Genomic DNA, 22,521 nt, shown 5'->3' with positions numbered 1-22,521 from the left:
GCTCCCGGGGCTTCCACGGCAGCACGTTTTCCCACAGCGTGGTGGCTTCTTTCAGGGTGGCGGGCTTATTATAGGCCACCCAGTTTCGAGCCCGCGTCGGAATCACCTGGAGCAGCTGCTCGAGGACCACTTGGTCAGCAATCCTCCGGCCGTCATCCGAGGTGGGCTTCAGCCAGCGGTAGGCGGCATCCTGGAGATTGGCCACCAGGGTGCGAGGCCGGTCAGTCTTCTGGAAGGCGATGGACCGGAACTTCTGCCGGTAAGTCTCCGGGGTGATTTCGTAGCGATCCAATATCGCCTCCTTAAGCCTCGCGTAGTCCGCGCTTTCGGCCTTGGGAAGGGCCTTCAGGGCGGCCTGCGCCTCCCCTGTAAGGTAAGGCCCGATGATGAAGGCCCACTGGCCCGGTGCCCACCCTGCCGCCTCGGCGGTACGCTCGAAGGCCTCCAAGAACGCATCCACGTCATCCTCCGGGCCTAGCTTAGCGAGGTGGAACGGCGGCCTGGGGTTGGGTCCGGCGCCTCCGGCGGCCCCGGCCCCGGCGCCAGCCAACGCCTGTTGAAGGTTCTGGATGAGGTTTGCCTGGGCGTCCTGCTGCTGACGCGCGAGAGCGGCTTGCGCATCCAGTTGCTGTTGGGCCACCTCCTTCAATAGTTGCCCCTGGTGCTCGGCTAGCCACTGGCCAAACTGCGTGAGATCCATCGTGGAGCCTGCAGTCTCGGCAGGGGTCTCCACACTCGCCGCTTTCAACACCGCCGGGCGCAGGAGGGGTCGGGGGCTGCTCCAGCCGGCTGGAGTGGGCAGGTGCGGGCGCGGGTGCCTCACGGGGCTGCCAGTGCCTGCATTCTCCACCAGTTTGTGAGGCCCCGCCCCGCCGGCCGCGCCTTCCCCGCGTCCTGCCGTCCCGGGGGTGACCACCAGGGGGAGGTTGAAGGTGCTCCCTCGGCCTCAGACTGGATAGGGGCAGTGGTTCAAGCACCAAGCTCTGCCTCCTATCTGGCGTTCTGGAATATACTCGCTCTCTCTCTGTGTCCAACCTTCCAACTAGCCGTCTCCTCCTCGGCGTCACTGGGAGCTCCCTTCTTATAGTCCCTCCTGGCTCTGCCCCCTGGCTTTCCACCAACCCTCTCCCCTGGCTCATCTGCCCTAGTCGCTAACACCTGGCTACTCCCGCCTGGTTGGTTCCCCTGCCCTTCCGTCACCCTTCCTCCCCCTGCCCTCTCTCTAGTGCCTGTTTCTTCCCTCCACCACCCTTCACCAATCCCCGGTGCCGCTTCAGACCGGGGAGCCCTCCCAGGAGCCATCCAGCCAACCCAGAGCGGGGATGTCTCGCTGGGCGTCCCTCCTTCCGCCCGCCCGGCTCCGGCCGCTCCGCGGTCGCGAGAGGCGGCCGCGGCCGCGGCCGGCCCCGCCGCGGCAACGGCGGCGCCGGGCTCAACTCTCCCGGCGGCGGCGGCGGCGGCGGCAGACCCGGCGGTTCTCGCAGCGGCGGCGGCGGGCCCCGCTGCCCCTGTGAAGGCTGCGTCGGTGGCGGCAGGTCTCGCGGCTCCCGCGGCGGCGGGGGCGCAAGCGGGAGCGCGGCCGGGAAGCCGAGGGTCGACGTCCCCTCCGAACCCTGTGCCGTGGGCTCCCAGGTAGGTTGGGGGGCTGGGCGGGGCTCGGGGGGCTGGTGGTGGGCTCCCGAGGGGGTGGGGGGTCGGGTCCAGTCCGGGGGGGGAGGGCCCACCCCGGACAGTGCCACTCTCTTCTACATCATTCTGATAATGTCTGAATGAAGGAATCATGCACCAAGCGAAGAGCATGTTTACACCTTCTGCAAAAGGGAGGACAGCACTGGCTTGCAAAATAAATATGCTGTTCAACCCCTCTATGTGGCTCTTCTAGTAATGTTTAGACAGAATGGTGTGGGTTTGGTTCATGTATGGTAGGCAGCTTCCATGCTTCTGTAGTAACATCAGGCTGCAGTCTTAATCCCTGTTGGAGTTGGCAACAGCCTGTGTGTGAGTGCAAGATGTAAAAAATGACACTACGTATTGCTGAAAGTTAGGTTTGCCTTTTGAAAGCTGTTTCAAAAGGTCATTCTACAAAGAGGGGTCTCGCATACTTAATTGGGATTTGTCTAGTGAGTACTTAACAACTCTGAGTGGAAGTTTATCAGGCTCTTATGTATGCTGATCAAGAAGATGGATTAGGAGACATCCAGGTTTTCTATGTACACAGATACTTAATAGCTTTCAGTTTCAAGATGGGAACTAGCAAATTATATTGGAAAGGTAAATAGATTTCTTCTTTCATTGTTGAATTTCCATTATCTCTCATGTCAATTTAATCATCAAACGGAATCTGGTGTGAATGCAGAATATTGTGAAAGTTGTAAGTTGCTATGATATGGCAGTAAACGGGGACAGTATTTGACTTTAGGGTCTCTAAGCAGAGGAATGGGTGGGCATCCCATTTAGGGTGATCTGATCCTTTGTGTTTTGCTGGTGCTCTTCTCTGACTGAAACAAGGTATAATTGGTCAGGTTGCATGAGTGAAATGGTACTCCTGAAAGTGTCATCAGAGAACATGTGCTTCTTATGTAAATTGCTCTATTAATTGTCCTCCCCTCCCCCACCCTGTCAGTCCCTTCAGAGTCTTATATTCTTACCTTGTCCAATTCCAGTAGTGAAGATGGGCCCAATGCTAAAAAGGCAAAAAATGAAGACGATGAAAGTGACTTCAGCATTGGGAAACTTGCTGAAGGCGATGTCACCACAGTGAGTACCTTTTGTGCAAGAGTTGCTGTCAACAAGTTAGATTGGCTACAGTGCTTAACAGCCTCATTCCCTGAGATATTTACAGTCAGAGAAAGAGAGCAGGATCATTGTAGCCTCTGATGTACTCCCTGAAAGAGGGAGGATTAGCTCTCAGCTGGGCAAGATGAGGGTCACCGAGGAGGTTTCACGCTCCTGGCTCCATAGGAACTTGACCCTATTGTTCAGGACCATATTCCAAGATGGAAAAACCAAGAATGATTCAGAGTCAGTTTGCACTTTACTTGCTGCTGATGTCTTCTCCCTTCATATGCCATTGGTACACTTCTGTGAGCAATGTCCATGTGACCTGAGAACGTGCAGATTTCAAGAGCCGCAACTTTGGTGATCATTAGTGCTCCAAAATTGAAACATGGTTTCATTCATTGAAATCTATGTGAATGAGCCTCATGTGCTCTGTGATCATAATATGTGGAAGTAAGTTTCACTAAGCTTTATGGCCACATAAATGCACTTAGGATCACATCCATAAAAACAATTAAGTGTATAGCTGGGAAAAGAAAAAGAATTGAAGATTTCATAAGTTGTTTACATGGAGGATGGAATATTGAGGGACCCAAATGTCAAACAGATGGATTGACTCTGGCATGGTTCTGTTACCAGATAATTTACTGGTTACAAGCTGAAAACTGAAGCCTCTTTATCAGTAGATGGACTCCTTGTAGATTTTCATTTGTTCCTAATACTTCTAAGGCACCATCAAACTATATGCTGTCCTTAAGTACATGACCACAATTTAAATAAATTGAGTATATGAAGAAACATTTCACATTGTGTTGGAAAAGGTAGTATGTAAATATTCTAAACAGGTAGAGTTATTTTACATATTAAATACAATGCAGTTAAACTGCCTTTAAAAAAAGAAAAGAGAAAGGAAGCTTTCTAAGGGATGATGGAAATTCAAGGCTTCTTCAAATGTACATTTTTATATGGAAAAGACAAATTGCAATATGTGGTATGGTATTTTACATATTAGGATGTCACAGGCCTGTATTTGAAGAGGGGAGTTTTGACTCTCAAAGCTTATACCTTGAAAATCTTCTTGGTCTCTAAGGTGCCACTGGTCTCAAATCCTGCTGATCTACTAGAGACCAACACAGCTACCTACCTGAAACAGTTGCATGTGATTATCACACATTATGTATGACTTGTGCACAGTTACTTTGTTACACTTAAAGTGTTTTCATATAGGAATGTCCTGATATCTAAAACAGCCCTTATTTGTTTGAGAAATTTAACACCAGTGTTGCAATAAGTTGAGATCTTTGAAAATTCTCAAATACATTTTTTGTCTCTTAATACATGCCGTGTTTATTTCAGCAATCACATACACCAACCCTGTTTGCATAACTTTCACACATGCGGTCTAGCATTTGACCACAATTGTCATAAAGCTACTTTCTCATCCCTGGACGTAGACTTTTATGTTGGCAGGTGTTGTTCTGCGAATGTCTGCAAACATTTTATAACAACTCAGCAGTTAAATCAATGGAGATTTCATGTAATATACTAAAGCAAGAACTGTTACTGTCAATAATGATGAAGGTTTTAAAGTCTGCAGCCTGTTCTTAATTCAGAAGATTTTTCTTCTCTTTCTGAGGTTTTTTAATTGAATTAACAAAACTAGATCCCTGCTGCACTTGTGTAGTATCTGTTTTGAGAGCCACCATGGTGTAATAGTTACAATGTCAGACTAGGATCTGGAAGACCCAGGTTTGAATATCCATTTTGCCATGGAAGTTTGCTGGTTACTAATCAGACTCTCTTGGCTTAACCTAAATCACAGAGTGATAGTTGTGAGGTTAAGATGGAGGAGGGGTGAATGTTGTTATGAGCCCTTTCTGGTACCCACTGGGGAGAAATCAGAATATAAACCTATAAATAAATAAATGTATTCACCTCATTCGGTGTAATGAGGACCCCAAGACTCAATTGCTTCCATAAGAAGAGAAAAAGGCCAACTGAGTTCCAACTTTGCTTTTAAAAGTGCAGTGGTTGATGTAATACTGTGTTATTTTTTAGGTCGGAAGTGTTAATCCAGCAGAAAACTTCAGAGTTCTGGTGAGGCAGAAGAATGTTAACTTCAAGGAAGGTAAGTGGCTCTATTTTAAAAAAGTTATATTTGGAAGGATTCAGAGTGCTGAGCTCAAGAATCACCAACTCCATTTTTGTAAATCAACCAACTTCTGCAATGATTATTCCTGCATGCTTGTAGAAAAGTATTTCTGGGTTGGGAATGAGATGTATTGGTATGTTGCTCATGTGGATTGCTCTGAAAATGGGGCCCTCAAACTAGGAAATTCATTCTTGGGATCATCTCCTGGTCTTTACAAGTGAGAAGAGAATGCATTTAGAGAAAGTGACTGAAAATTAAGGAAGATACTATAATTCTGAATACAGTGAGAGTTAAAAAAACTTAACCAGATGTTTGTGTGCTAGACACATTTTTCCCCATTTATTTATATGCTCCATATATAGAAATGGGCACGAACCAGAATGCGAACTAAATTTCAGCACGAACCGGGCCAGTTCGTGCTTCGCAACCTAGTAGTTCTTGGAAGCTGGTTTTCCACGAACTTCCACAAATTGGTTCATAGTTCGTGTTAAACCCCAGTGCCCCTTTCCATGTTGCTGCAAAGTGGCATGGAAAGGGGCATTTAAACCCCCGGATCAGCTGCTTGTTGGGGATCTCCCCAACAAGCAGCTGATCATTTAAATAGCAGGGCTTCGCTGCCCTGCCAGCAGTTCATGGCAGGCCAGCCAAGCCCCACCCGCTGTTTAAATGGCCATTTCCCCGCCGCTCCTAGCAATGGGGAAATGTCCATTTAAACAGCGGGTGGGGCTTGGCTAGCCGGCCGGGAGCTCCAAGCCCGATCTCGACAAGCAGCTGATCCAGGAGTTTAAATGACCCTTTCGATGCCGCTTTGCAGCAGCACAGAAATGGGCATTTAAAACCTCACTGGCTTGGATCAGCTGCTTGTTGGGGAGATCCCCAACAAGCAGCTGATCCGGGGGTTTAAATGCCACCTTTCCATGCTCTGCAGCGGCACAGAAAGAGGCATTTAAACACCACAAACCACAAACAGGTTCCCAAACTGGGGCAAGTTCGTGAAAGTTCATGGTTCATAAAACGCCATGAACTGCACAGTTCGTTTTTTTCCCAGTTCGTGCCCACCTCTATCCATACCTACTGTGGATATTCCAAAGGTAGGCACTTTGAGTACTATATACCCCAAAATTGTAACAGCAACAGTAACATTGTTCAAAGAAACCTCAGATTCTTCTGAGCAGGTCCACACCCATTTGTAAATATGGTAACTAGTTAAATATGTCACTAGGTGGGAATTCTTTCCAATTGAGGCAATATTGAAATATTCGCCTCTGGAGCCAGTCACTGTGCTTTTTACCAAGATAACCAAGGGAATGATATGGTTTCATGTAGTTTCAGTGGCATGTGGCCTGATAGTGCTCACTGCTGAAGAGAAAATATGAAATAGGAATCTAGTGGCTTGTTATACTTCGGAATGAGTGAAACCTTAACAGCAGTTTACCTGGATGGTCCTGGATGTGGTCCTGGATGGATGATTTCCTGATTTGGGATTTATCTTCTGTGTGGAGTGAGGGGGAGCAAATAACGGCTGCAGGAGAAGCAAGCAAGTCTGATTTCATCTTACCATGAGGAAGATGGAGGAAAATACCATCTCAACAAGCCCCATGTCTAATTACAGAGATAAGTTCTGAAATTGCCAAGAGTGGCACAGAGGGGAAGCATTCATAGGCACATAGAGGAACACAACCCTTTGCTAGAGGGGATAATGACATTTTTTCAAAACCTGTGAGATTTTTTCAAAATTAAATAAATTACTAAATTTAAAAAAAAAGGTGAGTAGGACTGAATAGGCAAGTGATGTTTTATTCATTTTAAAAAAATCTTTTTGAGATCAGTTTGTGTGAATGTGTGTGTACACAATTTGGATATAGGCCTCTGTCACTATTACACTTATTCATTTGATTATCAAGTGCACATAAAGCGCACCATTTTCAACAGCTGTCATCTTAATGAAATCAGCAGAAATGTTGTTCATTCAAAAATAGCAGTTAGACTATCAAAGTAGATGAAAATGAAACAGCTAGCTAATAAACAGTGCATTAGGATCATTAGTTCTGCAAGATAGGGATGTCTTTTAACACAGAGTTATTAAATTAGCTCAGGAGATGGGAAACCGTTTCAGTAGCTGACTCTAAAGTTATCTGATATCTGTGTTTGAAAAACTTGAACACTTAACACCAATTTACCAATCTGTTATAACTACAGGGCAGATTGGGTGATGTGTGGTCTGCATACTCACTAGGGAAAAGACATTGGTGAAATTCTTAGAGTTGTTTAGCATGTGAAGATGTTGTTTTAAAAACAGAAAATTTTACAAATAGTTTCAGATGCAGTTAACAAAAAATTGTTAAAACTACTTAAACGTTACTTTTGGAATGAATCCTAATTGTTTATTCTAGTTTCCCTCATATCCTTATCCTGTGAAGCAGGTTAGGTAAAGAAACTGGCCCCAAATCACGCAGCAGCTGTTGTTTCTATGTGGGAATTTAAAACCCATGAAAAAATGTACATGTTATATTTGGGGGTACAATCACCACCCCAAGCCAAAGCCCAGCCATCACCAAACACATCTGTGTTTATGGCAGCAGAATTGAGTGTTCCCCAGTAAAGAAACTTTGGACCCAAGATACTAGAAAATTAATATAAACAGTCATAAAATGTAAAGAAAAGCATCAGTCATCATTAATCACGAAATTTGCTGTTTGGAGTTATTTTTCTAACCCAGGAACATCTGTCTATGGTGAGGTAAATATTCTCCAGTGAAAGCCCATGTGAAAGCGATAACACTTCATTTCAGTGGTTCTTTGGATCACCTCTCCGTGGGACATTTTTTACCCCCGCGGGCTCAAAAAGCACCCAAGTCCTGATATCAATAGATTTCTGGTATTTTTTTTAAGCTCCAGGTGCTCCTTTGTTTATTGAAAGAAAACTTAAGTAGTAAATGGCTGTACTGTGAGGACATTGTTTACTAATCAGTATGTGACAGTGACCTTAAAGGACAAAGTTATACAGCCACTTCTGTGTACATTCTGCCCACCCCCACTCCAAAGGGCAACCAAGGAGGATTTCCCCCCAGATGAATTAAACCGAGCTCCTTCCTATCCTGTTTCTACATCATAATCACCATACCGCACTAGCTGTGTGAATGGTAGAGCTGACCAAGCTTACAGGATGGTGGTAGAGCTGAAAAAATATATATTAGACTATACTGTTTTCACACCATAGATCTCTCAGACTGGGCGTATCAGCACCATGCTGTTCATTTTCATTTATTATATTTGAATTTCAAGTTTTATGAAGAGTAGGAAGGTGATGGGGAGAAATAGGATGGATCAAGTTCTTGGTAGTCTGCACCATTTCTGTCTTGCTACAGCATAACTTGTACTTTGAATATAAATTACACAAATATAATTTTATATAATATAATAGTTATATTCTTGCTGCTTATGAGTGTATAAAGCTACAACACAAACTACCATCTTGAGGTATAAGAAAAATCCCATTCTTTCTACTGTGTCCAGTTCTATAGAAGTTTGCAAGTGATGATGGGGAAGTTTGCAAGTGATGATGTGTTTTGGCTGTGTGCCAAAGGGGCTTGTAGTGGGTTTAGGCATGCCAGTTGCTTTTCCTTACAATAGTTGTTTCCAGTACTGAAACAACTGCCTCGGTGGGGACGGAACAAGCAGAATTTAGTCCCCTGCAAGTGATCACAAAAATGCCATTTCCAAACAGAAATTGGCTAATGTGTGTTCAGCTTTCTCATGGTATAGAGAAAGAAGATTCTTGTTTTATTTTAAAACTATAAGCATTTTAGAATAAACTTGGAACTTTTTTTGGAAGCTTGATTGTCTTTCTCACAATCAAGACTTTTATTACACTTTCTCAGTTCCTGGGGTTTTAATTTAACACATCAGTGAAAAGGCAGCACTCTAGAAATGGGGGTAGAGGTGCAGGCGACAGCAGGACTTAATTTTTATTAGTGCAATTTGTAATGTTTTATGAGAAAATCATTAGCCATGTGAGGCAGGAAGTAGATTTGCTTGTGAAGCTGGAATTGTAAGTTTTTGTTTAGGAAGTCGGTTATATGAAAAAATATAGAAAGCAAGGAATCTGTTCTGTGGAGGAACCAAAAATTTGTAGAATTTATCCCAGTTTCTTATTGGGCCAGTCCATCACTATCTCTGCTGCTAAATTTTTAACTAGTATGTCAAACGTGGGTCTAGTCATTTCAGAGCAGAATGCATTGTAGAACCTGAATAGATTCTAATTAGCATGTATACTATTGAGAAAGATCATTGGTTTTCAAACTGTGTACCAAGGAACTCTGGGGTTCCTCAGAGACTGGTTAATTTTTCCCCCTCCCAATGAGCTCAGTAACAGTGGGCAAGCTTGCCTGAAGAAAACAGTATACCTGTCTTCCCCAAGGGGCAGCCATTGGGGTACATTGGAAAAATTCAAGTGGATTGTGAGTCCATGTAGGGTGTCAGAGCATCTGAACTGGTAAATCTAGAACTGCCTTGAGTATGAGGAAATAAAACAGGATATAAATGTTTTAAATAAAGTAAATGTGGAATTAGTATGCAACCTGAAGAATATTCAGTCTTCTCTAATGCATAAAGGTTGTTTGATAGACAAGTTGATGTGGAAGGAGGTTCCTGAAGTCAAAAGGTTCAGAATCACTGCTGCAGGGTATTACAATTCTCCAAGACATTTTTCCAGGGTATAAGCTTTCAAGAATCAATCTCAATTCATCAGATATGATTAGGAATGGAGATCTTTGAGTCTTTATATCCCAGTCTGAAGGTAGGAGGGATGTTGCAAAGAAGCAAGATAGAATGTAGAGGTAAAATGTGAAAGGTGATTAGAGCAGGGGAAGAAATGCAAAAAATTAGCACCTGTAGTGAGAGAAGAATGTACTCTTCTCTCCTCCCACTCTCTCCTGCTGTCTGTCCATTCAAAATCTTCCACCTTGCAACACGTGTTTTTTATACTAGAGAATTTGTATCTCCTAACTGGAACAAATGTGAAATTAAGAATATGTTAGCGTTCTTAGGTAAGGTCATTCATTTGGTGGCTAAGTTCCCAGAATCTTCCAGAAACAATTTGTGATAGTTAGAACAGTGTTTCTTCATGATGTGGAAAAAGATGGTCACAATCTTTTTAATGGTTGGACTAAAAAGTCATATGTGTTAGCTCCTAATCCATTTTTTAACATAGAAGTCAAGCTTTCGTTTGGTTTGATAGAAGTTCATAGAGCTGGTTTAAAGAGATTATGTGTAGTATTTCCTTGTTACATTCTAATATCATTTTAACCTATATTGTCAGGAATTATTTAGGTTTAGTTCAGACATTATGTCATTAAACAATTGCACAATTCTCTCTAGTCCTTTGCCTGCACACAAATTTGGCTGTTGCAGTAAATCTTGTTCCATTTGAACCAGAAAACCAGGTTTACAAACTGGCACAAACCACTGATTGAATTCCTAGTTTGCAGAACATATACAAACAATAGCTTGCTGGGTCAGATGTAACAGTCAACTATGATTTGCTGTGATGGGGAAGTAACATATTATTTCACCATACAACAAGAGAAGAGTGGGCGGGGAACAGGGATAGCAGGAGCAAGCTTGTCTCTTTCTTAAGACTGGTTTTCATATAATATGAATAGTTTGGTATTAAGTTTCAATTGAGTCTTAGTATAGCTGAATTTTTCAAAACAAAATGTGTTTGCAAAAGCATTGATTTTTATCTATTGTGTGCCTTAATCATAATCCACATATTTCACATCACTGTGATTCAGTTCTTTTAGGGCTATAGAAATGCCATGGAATAAATAAATAGGCTTAACTGGCATTTCATGTAACCATCATATATTACTGATAAATATAGATGTGAGACAATCATTGGGAACTCTCTTCCATTTGAGGGTTGATCTGTTACCCAGCTTTGGAAGAAAAGCATCAGTGGATTGCAGCCTTTGTATTATAGATGACAAATCTAATGGGACTTTGATCCCAAGATAACGCCAGTAATCGTTAACCTATTCAAATTCATAGCACTTTTGTATGTTGACTTCAGTAGCTTGAGTTAGGAATATCGGGTATATTTCTGTTTTTGATAGATTAATATTTAGTCCAGAGATTGCACCAACATTTTTAAACATATTTGAAATTTCACAAAGTGACTCCTCTAGAGATGAAATATACAAGACAGTGTCATCCATGAAAAGTGAGATCTTGTGCTCCTCATTTCCTATTGTAATGCCTTTAATTGTGTATTGAAACGTATATCATTGGCCAAGGGTTCAATGGCCATAGCAAACAGAATGGGTGACAGAGGACACCCCTGATGGGTGCCTCTGTTAATTACGAAAGTATTAGATTTAATGCCATTAACTTTCCTTTGAGCTATATTATTGGTATATAAGGATGTAATTGTTCTAAGAAAGAAAGAGCCACAACCCATTTTCTCTGGGAGTTTTTTTTTAAAGTTTTTACTTATAGAGACAAAAGCTTTGACCATATCGACACTAAGGATAAGAGATTGAGTTTTGCTGTGTTGAATTATGCGTAATGTTCATCTAGTGTTAGGAGAAATATTTCTCGAGGACATGAAGCCAGTTTGATCTTAGTGTATATAATTACCAATAAATGGATATGAACATTGATCACACGTTATGAATAATTTCTCTAATTTGTGCGTGCTTTTCTCCTTGTCTTTAGTAAGTCAGCAGCTAATAAAACACATTCACCAGTTTCTGGAAAACAGAGGTGTATTGTACTATATGAAGAGCATTGGCTGCATAAAAGTTTTCAGAGAAGAAGCTGTTAAGGTAACTCTGATTATGAAAACTAGTTGCTGCTATATGCTGGGATTTGACATGCACCCTCCCTAGTATTGAAAATGTGAGAGATTAGACATCAAGCCAGTATCAAAGGATGCAAAAACTCTTATGGCATACTAGCTAGAGAGTTAAAAAAAAACTCTTGGTGCTATTTATTTTGGTCTTATAACCCGTTCAGAGTATAGAGCAGGTTCTAACAGGATTTCTTTCAGATGTGGAAAGACAATACCTGTGACCTGTTAGACAAAAAAGAAGCTGTGCTATTCCTAAATAAGTTCTTAAAGCAAATCACAAAGGAGGCAGTGCTGCTATATGAAATGTCATTTCTTGAGTGACTCACTGCATGTTAGAAGATTGATTCTCAGTGAGACCAGATGAATGTGCAGTGGTTTAAAAAGGCTTCCATTCTCTCCCCCCTCCCCCCTTTCTCTTCAGACAGACTGTTCTGAGGAATTAAGAATACTGTGTCACTTTGGTGTCAAGCTAACTTTTATTTCTCAGTGTTGTTTCTTTGTTGTCATTGTTTGTTTCAGTTGTCACAGGTGCAGTGCTTTAATGATTTTCTGGAAGGCCTGAAAAAAATGGTGGAAGATAAAAACCTATCTGGTTTCTGGGAGATCATAATACAAGGTATGTCAAATGTTTGCAATGCATGATGTGAAGATAAGAGGATTAAAGTTTTTAGGCAAACTGCAAATTCTGTGAGGAAAATCACACTTCTTTCCAGGAGAATTAGTGTTGTATTGCTTGTCTGCTGACAATCTGGGGTGTCTTTTTAACAGTCTTTTCTTTTAAGGTATATTAGACAGTTGACTCTGGCATCATACATTGCACACAAACTCTGCTCCAAATCAGAACATTATATTAAATCGATATCTCTGAGCATGGACTATTAAACAAGATGGTGCAATGTCTGCATAGCCCAAAGAAGGCCAAAACATTTCAGCAGATATTACTGGGTTGCTGTTTAGCTATTTACCCATGCCTTCAGTTGCTCACACCTCATCTCTTCACCCATATACCACATCTTCGCTCATGCTTAGGCTGGGTGGCATACTTGTCAAATATTATCTGTTGATTGTCTGTGGTTTGGTCAAATATTCCACAAAGCCAAAATTGACTCCTATGTAGGTGGCGGCTTAGCTTTTAATGTCATCATTATGCCATTTGTTAGCGATGGCAGGGCACTTCAACCATCTTCAACAGTTTTATTCCACTACATTTGTCAAGATTTCTAACTTGGGGATGGAAGTAATTTGTATAAGAGTAGAAATACTGCTGCTACTGAAAAGAAAAGCTAAAATTCTATGAAACCCGAATGATGCGGTGTGGAAATAAGTCACTGGAAATTACCATACTCTCAGAGGTAACACTTTTCCCACTGAATGCATTGCCTCAGGAAGGCCATTGTAATTTAAATTCTCTCTACAAGACCATGTATCTGTAAAATAATTAACACAGCAACTGCCAACATCCAGTCTTTTTCTTTGTTCTACTCATTTAGCTAGGTCAGCATTGTTCTAGTTATGTAATAATTTTTAAATTTTGTTTTGCTTCATATGTCTTGCATTGCTGATATAACTGCATAAGATTACACTGTTAGATTGAAAAAATAATTCTCAGTTAACACAAAGATTTCTGTCTACAATTGGTTTGGCCAGAACATTTTTCTTATATTTTTAAATTTAAACAAAAAACCTTGGGCTAGAATACTGAGGTAGAACTAAAGAGGTCTGAGTTTTCTTTGGAAGCCTGTAGGTTGTAGTTTCAGATAATTCAGTCTTCTGAGTCAGTCAGGCCTTTTGGAGTAACTGCCAGAGAAGAAGACTATATGGTAGATAACAGCTTACATTAAGGAGTATGTTTCATGTATCATGGAACATAGACTTTTTGTGGCAGCAATACTGTCAAAAAAGCATTTATGCTGTTTTAAGACTATAGAACTTTAGTCAGTATGCTTTATGTATAAAATGAAGAGAAATTTTCCAAAATGGTGATTCTGTGCATTCTGTCTATTCTCAGATGGAATCTCCTTGATTAACAAAGAAGAGGCTGAAGGAAGCTCTGTGACAGTGGAGGATGCCAAAAAGGTACTGATATTAGAGCGCTTGTCTAAGGTCAGGAATCTTCTGCTTGTGGGAGCAGGTTACCCAGCAGGCTCTCAGCAGGCTCAGAATTTCTGATAACACTCAGAAGTTTGTTGACATCCTTTTATTTACTTAAAAGATGTACAGGCTTCCTCTCAGCATATTGCTTCTGATGTAGTTTACAACCATAAAATAATACTGTTAAAAATGTCTCTAAAACAAACACTAAAATACACCAAATCCACAAATACAATGTAAAACATCCATTAAAATGCAGTATTGTCGCAATTCATTCTCTCTGTCTCTCTCATGATAATTGTATGGCAGCTTGACTTCTCCCTCTTCTATTCTTAAAAATAAGTAACTGAAATTGGAAGACAGGGTGATGGTGTGTTGTGTCTAAAGCCGCTCTCTCCCTCTGTTTATTTGCTATTCAGATGCTTTGCTCACACATGAAAGTAGCAAATTGCAACACTGTTACTACTGGGGATAGATTTGGAAGACATAGGAATAAAAGGTTTGTTCAGGCCAACACTTTATTGTTGTATTGGAAGAAAACCTTGCATCCTTTCATGCCTTCCTCGAAGTCCTAATAAGATGGCAGGAGAATATGACAACAATTTGGGAGTCCAGAGTACAGTTGGGAGTAGAGATGTTCACGGAACAAAAAAAAATGAACCACGTGATTCGTGGTTCGTAGTATTCCACGGAACATCGAACCACAAACTTCTGACCTTTTCCCAGTTCGTGGTTCATTGTTCCTTGGCATTTCAATCGCCCTGCACTGGCTGCTGAAGCTGGTGCGGGGCATTTGAAACAGACAGCCTAGCAGCAGAAGAAAGAGGCTGTCATTTCACAGCCTCCGGCCCAGTTCCAGCGCAGGGCCTGTGAAACAGGCAGCCCATTTCTGCTGCTGCCCGGGCTGTCAGTGTCACAGACCCTGCACTGGAACTGACGTGGGGGCTATGAAATGACAGCTTCTTTCTCCCGCTGCTCTGGCAGCAGAAGGAAGAGGCTGTCATTTCACAGCCCCCGCACCAAATCCAGCACAGGGTCTGTGAAATGACAGCCCGTTTCTCCTGCTGCCCGGGCTGTCCGTTTTATAGACGCTGTGCTGTGGGTCTGTAAAACGGACAGCCCAGGCAGCAGGAGAAACGCGCTTCCAGTTTCACAGACTCCGCGCTGGAACCAGCGTGGGATCTGTGAAATGACAGCTTCTTTCTCCTGCTGCTCTGGCAACAAGAAAGAAGCTGTCATTTCACAGACCCCGCACCGGTTCCAGCGCGAGGTCTGTGAAATGACAGCTTCTTTCTCCTGCTGCCGGGGCTGTCAGTTTTACAGACCCCACAGCCATTCCGTGGCCAGGTTCGGAGTTTCACAGACCCTGCGCCAGTTTCAGCCCATTGGCTGAACCCCATGCAGGGTCTGTGAAACTGACAGCCCCTTTCTCCTGTGCAGGGGCTGTCAGTTTTACAGACCCTGCGCTGGGTTCAGCCAATGGGCTGAAACTGGCGCAGGGACTGTGAAACTCCGAACCTGGCCATGGAACAGCTGGAAAAATTCATTTGTTCCATAAACACAAATGTTTTGGTGCAAACACAAATGTTTTGGTGCAAACGAACCAGCCATTCTGTACGGAATTTTGTTCCGTTTTGTGCCCATCTCTAGTTGGGAGATAATAACTTTTTAAATATTCCATGATATTTAAAAAGAAACCCTGAAAACAAAAGAGACTAGTATGTCAGCACGAAGGTTATAATAAAATATACTCCCTTGTATGTTAGTTTACTATGTGCTTTGTATATAAGGAAGCATTAAAAGAAATAGATTCCATACTTGCTCTCTGAAAAGGTACATTCTGCCATCTCATTCCCACATCATTTTATTGCAAGTTATAGACCGGGCCTTAATCTCTTTCATTCAGAAAATTGTTCACACAATGGTAGTGCAGATGGGGAAAGCACAGAGAGAGTGATGTTAAAGAGCAGACCTGCCAAGCGCATTCTGTCATTTTGAAGAAGGTAATAGATTTCAGCACAACAATTACATGTAATTTTGCTTTTGCATAAATGTAAAACAGATCTTGTCAGGAAAGGGAAAAAAATCAACTGCTGATGTGCAGCCATTTCTTGATAGGAAATAAAAAGTTTAATTTTGTTGCTAAGCAATTCTTCATCTCCAGTGTCTTCAAGATTCTGATGTGTTTACATCTAATTTAGCTCTGGATGCCACTTTGGAGACCTCAGAGGAAATATGTAACTTTCAGAAAGAGCATTTTACCTCAATTAACTACGTAAAATGGGATTTGTTCCAGTGGAAAAAGCCTCTTAAATTTGACAACTTGCTTTTACTTCAATATTGCCTGAATTATAATAGTATTACATCCACAATGACAGGGAAGGAAGATACAGGCATGATGTGTTGAGACTGCCATCTCTGATGAATAACCTTTGCAAAGCTGTGTTGTCTACCGCTACAAAGACCATAATATCCAAGCAGCCTTAACTTCACCAATGCTTGTTGATGGTAGTATAGCCTAGGATAAGCATGCCCATTGGATGTGTGGACACAAGTAAAGCCTCAGTCATATACCGAAATGTTAACCAAAATGCAATGTGATTTTCTTTATTCGGTAAGCTGGAGTAAAAGTAGTATATGTCTGCTAAATTAATTTTCTGTTCATATTGAGCTGGAAGCTTGAGTGAAATTTGATTTTGGGAGGGGGAGGGGGAGACACATTCTTCTTGTTCTGTGAATTTTGCATGATATCATAATGGTTTCAAATGAGATGGGTGAAAGACCACTCTCAGGTTGGGATGGACACCATAAAAGGATATGAGAAATCCAAGATATGTGTATATTGTCAAATACAGGTATTATATTTAATAACATTTGCATAGTCAGTGTAATATAGTGGTTAGAGATCCAACTAGAATCTGGGAGACCCGGGTTCAAATTTCCACTCTGCTGTGGAACCTCGTTGGGTAACTGTGGGCCAGTTAATCTCTCTTAATCTAACCTACATCACAGGGTGGTTGTCGTGAAGATAAAATGGAGGTAAGGAGAACAATGTAAGCTGCTTTGAGTCCTCATTGGGGAGAAAAGTGAGCTATAAATATCCAAATAAATAAATACATGTGATGAGTGATGTGTTTGTTACCTTGTTAATTCTGCTTAGAACAGCATTATTAAACCATATTAAAGTGGTTTTATATATGGCACTAACAAAATCTGATTAAAAACTAGTGCTTTTATTTGAGTGATATTGAGGGCCTCAAATTTAAGTAATTTTTGGAGGCAAGAATGTCCTTTGTGACAGAAAAATAGGTTCTCTTGGTTATTTTTATTCCTACATTATTCATGTATCACTGAGTTGTGTTTTCATTGTTTATGTAATCTGATGAGATTTATGTTTAAACTATATCTAGCGCTCAAATCTTTCATGACTGGGGCAAATGCAGTTTCACACCCAACCACTCATGATTCTTGCGTTTCCCTGTACCACCTTTTGTTTTTTGCGTGTGGATGGGGACATCATTATTATACTATTGTCTTTAATTAGGATTTATGGACCTATTCCACAAAGGCTAAAAGCTGGGACACACTTTAAACATTTAGATAAAACCTAAGTGATTTAATTCACACTCCAATTGCTGGGTATATGCAACTCCCCCTCTAACAGATGCGTTTGCATTTTGTGTGTTTGCACAAAAATAAAATAAAAATCCTTCAATCACATGGAATCTTTCACATTGGGGCAAATCACTGGATCAGGACAGTGGCTGCAATCCTGTCATGGAGCTCTCAATACATATTTGCTCTCCCTTTTGCAACAAAAGTGAGAAAGCAGGGAGTTCTTTCTGAGAATAGCCTTCATTTCTTATCAGTAAAGGCAAGATATCATCATTGCAATCAGATTCAACTTGTTCCTGTTGAATTTTAGTGCCTGCTTGATATATCTGTTTATGATAGGTTAAGAGATCCTCAGATGATTTTCTTGAGGTATGCATTCCAGCATATGTTCTCCATGGTGCAATGATCTATTCCCTCCCCATTAAAAACCACATTTTTAAATGTTGCTCTACTGCTGAATGCTGCAAGTTAAATGTTTACAAGCATAATAGAATTCTAGCATTGTACTTCACATACCTTCTAAGAGTACCTGCTAGAGGCTGCATTTAATGTGAATTATTCAAATGAATTTTATTTGCAGTTCCTTGCTCCCAAAGAAAAGCCCATGGAAATTTCACCAGTGGCAGATGAAGGTGATGATGTTGATGATCTGGTAAGTACTTTAAAGAAATCATTCATTATTATGGAAGCACCTAGATTGCAGGGGTGGGGGGGAATCAATGTGGACCGTCAGTACTCATGTCAGTGGGAGGTTTTTCATGCTTCAGTATTCTAGGGCAGGACAGTCCATGGATCAGATCCAGCCCTGAAACCACTCATCTCTCCTGAAGTGTAAAAATGTTTTTTTTTCACAGTTTTAATTTGGAAGTCAGTGATTGTGGGGCAGGTCCCTAAGGTGTGAGAGAACAAAGTTTGATAGAAGAAGGGTGCGCGTGAAGTTCTGTGGAGGAAGAGAATCCAAAAAGCACTGTTATCTTAGATGAGCAACAGGGATATTTATTCTTCTTACAGAAGAACTTCACAGGGAGAATCCAACATGAAAATACTAAATTAGGATTCATCAAGAGAACAGTGCCCTCCCTTAGGCTTGAACCAAAGGCTTGGGTTTCCTCACTCACTATATGAACCACCCTTTGAAGATGCTTATTAGTTCTGCTGATTGTTTTACACTGTATCTTCCTTATGTTAATCCTACTCTGCCCATCAGTGGTTATGACTGATTTCTCTTTGGTTATTTCAAACTGGCCTCTCTTTATTACTGCAGTCCCACTTTGTTGTTGCTTGTAACTTTAAGTATAAATAACTGCTTTGGATAAACCTGGTAAAGTGAGTTCTGATCCACAAAAAACTTTATGGTAGAACAAATGTTGTTGGGCTATAAGTTACCATCGGACTTGGGTTTAGTTTTGCTGCAACAAACTAATTTGGCTACCTCGTTGGAATTTCTATTTCATTATAACCTTTAATTTACTAATATAAATAAGGAACAGAACACTTAGTATTTAATTATGTAAGGGATTATAAGGAGAAAGTGCTACTGTGAGTTCTAAAACTTGAAGCTGAATTTGCTGGAACAGGCCGAATCCACACGTCTCAAGTTTTCCGCTTTTCCCCCGCCCATTATTCGCTTCTCAGAGGGCTGTTCACATACTCTTACCTCAATCCTGCCATTCTCTCACGTCTTTTGCATTGCACCTCAGACGAATTTGTCATGCATTCAAACGCTTCTCTTGCACAATTCTCACCGTGGATGTGGACAAATAGAAGCGTTTCACCAGGAGACCGCCCCCTTCAAACCACCCCACTTCCATGTTTGCAGCCTTTCTGGAACACCATCCCTCTTTGCCGTGCAATTATCAAGCTTTTCCACTCTCTCCACAGCATGCCTTCCTGCCCCGCCCTTTCCCTTTTTTTTTAAAAGGGGACTTTCCCAGCATTGTTGCACAATCCCAGCCATAAATCTTAATTGGGATGCTCCAAAATCCCCGCAGAGACATCAAGGGGTGGCGTCATTTCCATTTCTGTGTCGTTTTTAGGATGCCGAACAGTTGGAAATATCGGTGGCTGTTAAAATTAAATTTTTTTTAACTGTTGAAATTACCGTTATAGCGGAAATCCGTCATTCTAACATTACATTCAAGCATCAAATAATTAGTTTGCCCGTTTGGAGAGTTTGGATCACCCCCACCTTAAATATCAGTTCAAATTAGCCCCTCCAGAATAATGCTCCAATGGATTTCAAAGAAGAAGGCATAGAATAACATTAACCAATCACAGGCATCATAGGGGTGTGGCCTCACCATAGCAATTTAGCAAAAAAACGCTATAGTGGAAATCTGATGAAAAAAAAAAAAGGAACGTGATGTTGTCATCGGCGACGTCGGATCTAAACCTGTCCCATATTGCGCAATTCTACCAGGGATGTGGACGAAGTATAGCGCGAGGCAGCGGCAGTAAAAGAAGGGATGTGAACACAGACTGGGACATTGCGGGATAGAATCCAGTGCGATTAATGCACATGAAAAGCAGAAGGAAGGGAAGTGTGGATTCGGCCACAGTCTTTTCACAGCTGTAAGTTAGCTGTATAAACTGAACATATACAAAGTGCTTTTCTCTAATGATTGCCACCACCCTTCAGGCATGTGGGGTTAGAGAGGAATGCTGCTGCGTTGGAAAGTGTTTGGTTAATCTTTGTCAACTATATTTGGGTAGATCTGTCTCAAGCTTTAAGAAGCTGCACAATTTTTTTTCATCAGTAGGATATCATCTCTAGCTGCCCTGTGTAAGCTTTAGCTTGAAGTCAGTGGTCCTTGATCAAAAATGTTGCTTTCTTTTGCAGCTGGACATGATTTAAGTGGATTAGCAATTTCTAGCAATCAGTGGATCTGGAGATTTCTCTGAGCTTCAGGAAGAACCACGTGATGACTGGCTGGGAAGTTTTCTCTAGGTGCTCATTCCAGAAAGCACACCAGTTCCAAGGAAACTGCCTTGTACAGTATATGCATTTTTGTTTTCTTTGTTTGCAATGACACATCAGAAAAATTATCATCAGTTATCCATAGAATCTTATCTACTAAATCATCCTTTAATGTGACTGATGATGAACATTCTTTGCTACCAGTGGAATTTCACAACTGTTGTAACAATGCTTTGTTATACATGTAAGATGTTCTGATTGCTTCATTGCACTGGTGTAAGATTGGGAGTCTAGATTAACTTTCTATGCAAGTATGTGTGAGTGTGTTTCTTGACCTGCTTAAAGCCATACAGCATGTTCATTGCCACCTATAAATGCCTGAAATGCTGTTGAATAATTTCAGAATCTGTTCCAAAGATCCATAAACTAGCAGAGCAATTCTCATGGCAAATGTTTGCCTGTACTCATGCATAGATTTTGTGCTCTTTCCAATGTAGCACAAACAAATAAGTTATTGTACTTTGGGCTTTGTTGCTATGATGAATAGCTGACAGCTACAAAAGTAGGATAGCTGGGACTTCACTCCAGAGATGGCCCTCTACTTCAAAAAATTCAGAGGCAGCTACTGTAATTCTTGCATAGGTTCTGACATTGAGCCTCTTGCTTACTAGAGGCAGGATAACTCCTTTGTGGACCTGCAGCATGTAAGAGAAGAATGGATGATGGCACAATTAGAGGAGAAGACTAAACACTACAATGGCTGCGCCCTTTCCAGCTGCCTTGGAGCATTTATACATGGTAAGAATAGTTTTGGGTATGAACCTGGCATTCCGGAGGACCTTGAAATAGTTGACTATACATTCCAATCACTTTCTTCTGTCTGCTCCACGCCCCCCCCCCCCATCCAAGGTTGTCTTTGGAATGCTTCCTTTTATATTTTTCTACGCAGTTACTATCTTCGACTCTTTTCCTAATCTCCCTTTTCCTATGGTAACTTGGAAGTCTCACAATCTGCCCCGTTGTAAGCACCATTAAAATCAGTGGCTGGATACAGTGAAGCCTCCCGCCATTAGCATTCCACACCCTGGGAAACTCTTACAGGATGACTCAGCTCAACCCTACCCCTCCTGAGTAGATACAAATGACCTGCCAACATCTTTTCCACACTGTGACACTGAGAGATCTCTGTCTTTTGGTGCTACACCTCTGAAGAAGCCAGCCACAGCTGCTGGCGAAACGTCAGGAACTACAATGCCAAGACCATGGCAATACAGCCCGGAAAACCCACAACAACCAATGCTGAAATATATTTAGCAAGACCTTTAGTTCGTACAACAACAACATTCAATTTATATACCACCCTTCAGGACAACTTAATGCCTACTCAGCGGTTTACAAAGTATGTCATCATTATCCCCACAACAAAACACCCTGTGAGATGGGTGGGGCTGAGAGAGCTCCAGAGAACTGTGACTGACCCAAGGTCACCCAGCTGGCTTCAAGTGGAGGAGTGGGGAATCAAACCCGGCTCTCCAGATTAGAGTCCCGCGCTCTTTACCACTACACCAAACTGGCTCTCCACTGTTCAAAGGATGACTCATTTAGAAATCATCTTTCTTAGCCATAAGAGACGTCAGCTTTTGGACACCATCAAGTACACAGTGCAAAACTGAGGGTCTCTTTACATGTTACCAAGTCCTTGTAGTTGGGCAATCACATGACGATTTTGTTTCAGACTATCAATGGGAATTTTGTGCTTCCCTGACTCATGTAACCCTTTGTTCCTCCTTGGCAGAAGTGGCAGCTGCTATTTTTTCTCCTTATAGTGACCTGTGGCTACACATAAGTTTTGCAATGGACAAAGTAGCTGCTTCATAGAACACGATAAGACGGAATAGTGTAGAGAGGAAGGCAATCAGAGCTTCTGCCTGTGCACCCTGCTCATGCTGCGAGAAGGCTCTTAAGAGTTGGGAAGGCACAAAGCTCCTGTTGACTGATTCAAAGTCTTTGTGCTATTGCCCAACATACATAAGGTCTTTGTAAAGTGTAAAGAGGCTGTTTTAAGAAACAAAGCTTTATCTGTTATCCTAAAGAGGTAGGGAGTCGATTCTACTGA

At 41.8% G+C, this 22,521-nt stretch overlaps 1 protein-coding gene across 1 annotated transcript in view; it reads left to right on the top strand.

Annotated features, from left to right (window-relative positions):
- XRCC5 (X-ray repair cross complementing 5) overlaps window positions 1-21,440 on the top strand; it is a 57,747-nt gene extending 36,307 nt beyond the window's left edge. Inside the window, exons 15-21 of the mRNA XM_054971097.1 lie at window positions 2,664-2,757; window positions 4,837-4,906; window positions 11,647-11,756; window positions 12,302-12,398; window positions 13,791-13,858; window positions 18,069-18,140; window positions 20,328-21,440. Coding sequence (XP_054827072.1) covers window positions 2,664-2,757; window positions 4,837-4,906; window positions 11,647-11,756; window positions 12,302-12,398; window positions 13,791-13,858; window positions 18,069-18,140; window positions 20,328-20,342 — 526 coding nt within the window. The 3' untranslated portion in view covers window positions 20,343-21,440. The remainder of the gene's footprint in view (window positions 1-2,663; window positions 2,758-4,836; window positions 4,907-11,646; window positions 11,757-12,301; window positions 12,399-13,790; window positions 13,859-18,068; window positions 18,141-20,327) is intronic.
- The last annotated feature ends 1,081 nt before the right edge of the window (window positions 21,441-22,521 follow it).

Source organism: Eublepharis macularius, chromosome 2 (assembly GCF_028583425.1).
Source record: "Eublepharis macularius isolate TG4126 chromosome 2, MPM_Emac_v1.0, whole genome shotgun sequence".
NCBI lineage: Eukaryota > Metazoa > Chordata > Lepidosauria > Squamata > Eublepharidae > Eublepharis > Eublepharis macularius.
Note: the sequence above shows the minus strand (reverse complement) of the source record. Positions and strands in the feature narration are given on the sequence as shown.